The sequence below is a fragment of the Epinephelus fuscoguttatus genome, linkage group LG1, assembly GCF_011397635.1.
Source record: "Epinephelus fuscoguttatus linkage group LG1, E.fuscoguttatus.final_Chr_v1".
Taxonomy (NCBI): Eukaryota; Metazoa; Chordata; class Actinopteri; order Perciformes; family Serranidae; genus Epinephelus; species Epinephelus fuscoguttatus.
The window spans coordinates 27,808,439-27,811,910 of NC_064752.1; the positions used below are offsets into that span (position 1 = coordinate 27,808,439).

At 45.2% G+C, this 3,472-nt stretch overlaps 1 protein-coding gene across 1 annotated transcript; it reads left to right on the forward strand.

The window, feature by feature from the left end:
• Positions 1-378: 378 nt before the first annotated feature.
• On the forward strand, positions 379-3,148 carry LOC125895559 (PAK4-inhibitor inka2-like). The gene is made up of 3 exons (XM_049587496.1): positions 379-542; positions 649-682; positions 2,044-3,148. Exons 2-3 carry the CDS (start codon positions 665-667, stop codon positions 3,025-3,027), a joined length of 1,002 nt encoding a protein of 333 aa, XP_049443453.1. The 5' UTR covers positions 379-542; positions 649-664; the 3' UTR covers positions 3,028-3,148.
• Positions 3,149-3,472: the final 324 nt, after the last annotated feature.

Below are 3,472 nucleotides of genomic sequence, written 5' to 3' on the forward strand. Positions count from 1 at the left end.
TGTTTGTTTCACTATTTCATTTTTTATATATCTTTTATTTGTCTTATATCATTGTTTTTCAGACCTGTACAGTGCTGACTGTTATGTAGGCTATATTAAAATTTAAAAATGGGAAAACTGTTCCTGATGCTCTCCTGCAGTTACACTGATCTAATCTCCAACATCAAGCTCAGAGTGTCTCCTCTGGTGGTTTAATATCCAATATATTTGGGCTTTTTCTTTGCATCTCTTGCAGCAGTGCTTTGGCTGCACACACACACACACAAGTCGGTTTGCAAATGAGCTGTGTGAGCTTCCTGCGCTCTGATTGGCTCATTCAGACACGAGGAGCTGTGACTGGCTGCAGAGCGCGGAGCTGTAAAAAGGAGGCGAGCAGGGCGCAACATTCACTCAGCAACACATCTGCCTCTGTGGAAGGGAGTCAGGACGGGCTCCCCACTGGTGACACTGAAACCCGCGACACACACTCATCACACCGGGACTTTTTATTTACTCTTTTAAAGGGACATGTGATATTTTTGGACGGAGGCTGATACATTAAAGTGAGTGTGTGATGTCTATTTTTTTTTATGATTTCTGATAGAGTGATTATGAGTGTGTGATGTCTGTGTGGTATTGTTTTAAATCTGGTTCATATTTTTCTTGCAGGATTTGAGTTTTACAGATGAGAGGAGAAAAGATGGTGAGTTTGTTCTCTCTTCATCTATTTATATACTTTGTCCTTTGGATTTTAGTGACGCCCAGATGCCTCTTTATATGATGATTTTCTACACAGCAGCATTGTTGGATTAAATCACGACAGCTGACTCTTCAGCATATGGAGATGCCTATGCTGAGTAGTTTTTTTATATCTGTTTATTCTTATGTGTTGCATGCTTTGTTTGTCCCATGACTCTATCCAAGTGTTGGGGACTTTCTCAAGCTCTTGCAACATCTCACAGAGTTATGATGAAAACAAAATGGGGGCAGAGGGTCTTGCAGCAGGGTCAAATACTTAAATGGATTGCATAGACTCGGAGCAGGAAGGTCATTACAGGTTCAAAGGTTAGTGTAGCGTTAGTGGTTATGTTGGCTTGTGTTGGATGTGACCTCTACGGCCACATATGAACCTGCATCCTGTGGTTCTCCTCCAACATATCTCACCTCCCTGTCAGCTCAGTGTTGTATTTTTAACGGCAGGGTCACACGAAGGTACAGCAGTGTTCTCACGTCTGAACTGTACATGCTTACATATATACCATCTTGTGTTAAATGTTAAGAGATTAGATGTTTTTACAAGAATATGGGACCCCATCTTTCTTTCTTTGCGTCTCGTCTACTCTTAAACTCTCACACACACACTGTCACATGATCCCATATGCCCTGTTTGAGTTTGAGAGTGAGCCACTGCTGCTCACTGGCTGATTTTGACCAATCAGCACAGTGAGTCAGAGAGGAAACATGAGTATTATATGCTTCAGTGTGTCACTGGTGAATTTCATAGGCAGGCACGCTGCACCCTTAAAGAGGCAGGACCCTCGCAGCTAAATCTAAAGCCACAAGACCCCAGTCTCTGCTTAATATGCTGCAAATGTTTCTACCTTGCTCCTGGAGTCAGTGTGTGGATACATAGTTGAGGTTAGACATTAGTATGGCCGTCCATGTAATAACATCTGTCTGGGTTTTCAGCTGAATCACGCCTGAGTCAGTGAAAATAGGGCGTTGACTTGTGTTGTTGGTGTGGTCGAGTAAATCAACGGACAGATGATTTTGCTTTGTGTTGAGATCTGCCTATTGTTGAGCCGTGTTCTTTGAACAGCAGGTCGGCTGGCCTGATAGATTACAGTAAGAGAAAAGGTGTGCTTTCATAGGTGAAAGTTAGTGTGAGCAAGTCTCAGCATGCCTACGAACTCTGCATTTACTCAAGTGTTGTCATTATTAGAGGCATTCTGCAGCAGGTCATCAAAAAGACTTTCAAATGTTTAGTTTCCTGCTACTGACATATCACAGTGTGTGATTTACTGACAGCTGTCTGACTCTTGCTTTTCCCTTTTGTCTCCTCAGCTCTGCCTGCGTGACTCAGGCGACTGCTTACGGGAGCAGATGCAGTACATGATGAGGTCACTGCAAGACCTGAAACAGCTACGGAGAACCTGCCCTGCAGCCAGACGCCCCCTCAGCACCCAGCTCCCAGCTTTGGTGCGCCACTCCGCAGTGGCACGTGCCTGTCAGCAGCGAGCACTGCAGCGAGAACAGCGCACACGCCTGCGGATGTCTGATGCCAGCACAGCCAGTACGTACGACTCTGCCTGCTGCCTGGCGAGTCCTCTGGAGGAGGAGGATGAGGAAGACTCCAGCAGCCGGCTGGACTTGAGCCTCAGACTGGGCCTGGCCTCACCCAGCAGTCAGAAGAGTTTGGAGTTTGATTCAGGCTACTCTGAGGCGTCATGGCAGGATGAAAGGGTGGTTCTCAGGAGGACCAGGAATGTGCGGGTGTCATCTTCAGCTTGTCTCCGCACAAACAGAGCCCCAAGTGGACGCATTCGACCCAAATCCACATCCGACGCCTGTTTGGAGACGTGGACGTCGTTTGAGCTCAGCGACCCAGAGGACTGGACGAACTCTTTGCTGACCAGAGGACGCAACCGCCAGCCTCTGGTCCTGGGCGACAACAGCTTTGCAGACCTCATACAGAACTGGATGGACTTGCCAGATTGTCCCGAGCCCACGGAGCTGAAGCCAACCTCAAAAAGTAGACTTGGAAGAGGTTTTTTTGTCAACATGAGGAGGAAACTGGTGGGCTTTTCTAAAAGCGTAGAGGACAGAGTGAGGATGAGATCCACAGACTCTGCTCACGTTAACAGAACTGCAAACGCCCCAAAGCGTCTGTCCTGTCCAGTCGTGGCAGCGCAGCCCAAAGTCCCCTTTTTCCACCAGTCTCACATGGGCATTAATGAGATGGACACAGACTTTTACAACTTTGCAGCCCTCATGAAGTCACGCAGCCGACAGCCAATAATCTGCAAAGATATCATTGGCTACGTCTGACACAAAGACACGTACAGACCGGACAATCCCCCAGAGTCACTTTATTTTTATATGACTGTTTTTTCACTTTTTATACGCTGTGACTAAGCTAATGCAAATAAAGATGTTTTCATAATTTAAACTTGACATGCTGTTTATTAAATGATTCATGTCTTGCATGTGACACGAGTTCCCACAAGGCATCTGAACACATTTTTTATTTGTAGGGGAGTCACCCCAGGCTAATAGGGTAACATTTTTAACATAGATATCACCATAAAACTTTCCTAGCTGATTACCTACATTCAGATGATAAGTTTATCTCTCTGTATTACTTCATAAATCAGAAAATACTGTCAACAGCCATGAAGAAAAATCAATTTTCGCCAAGTAATTATGAATAAAATATTATGTAAGTCAGGTATAATGATGTAGGAATAACTCCCTCATGTGAAAAGCTTCAAAT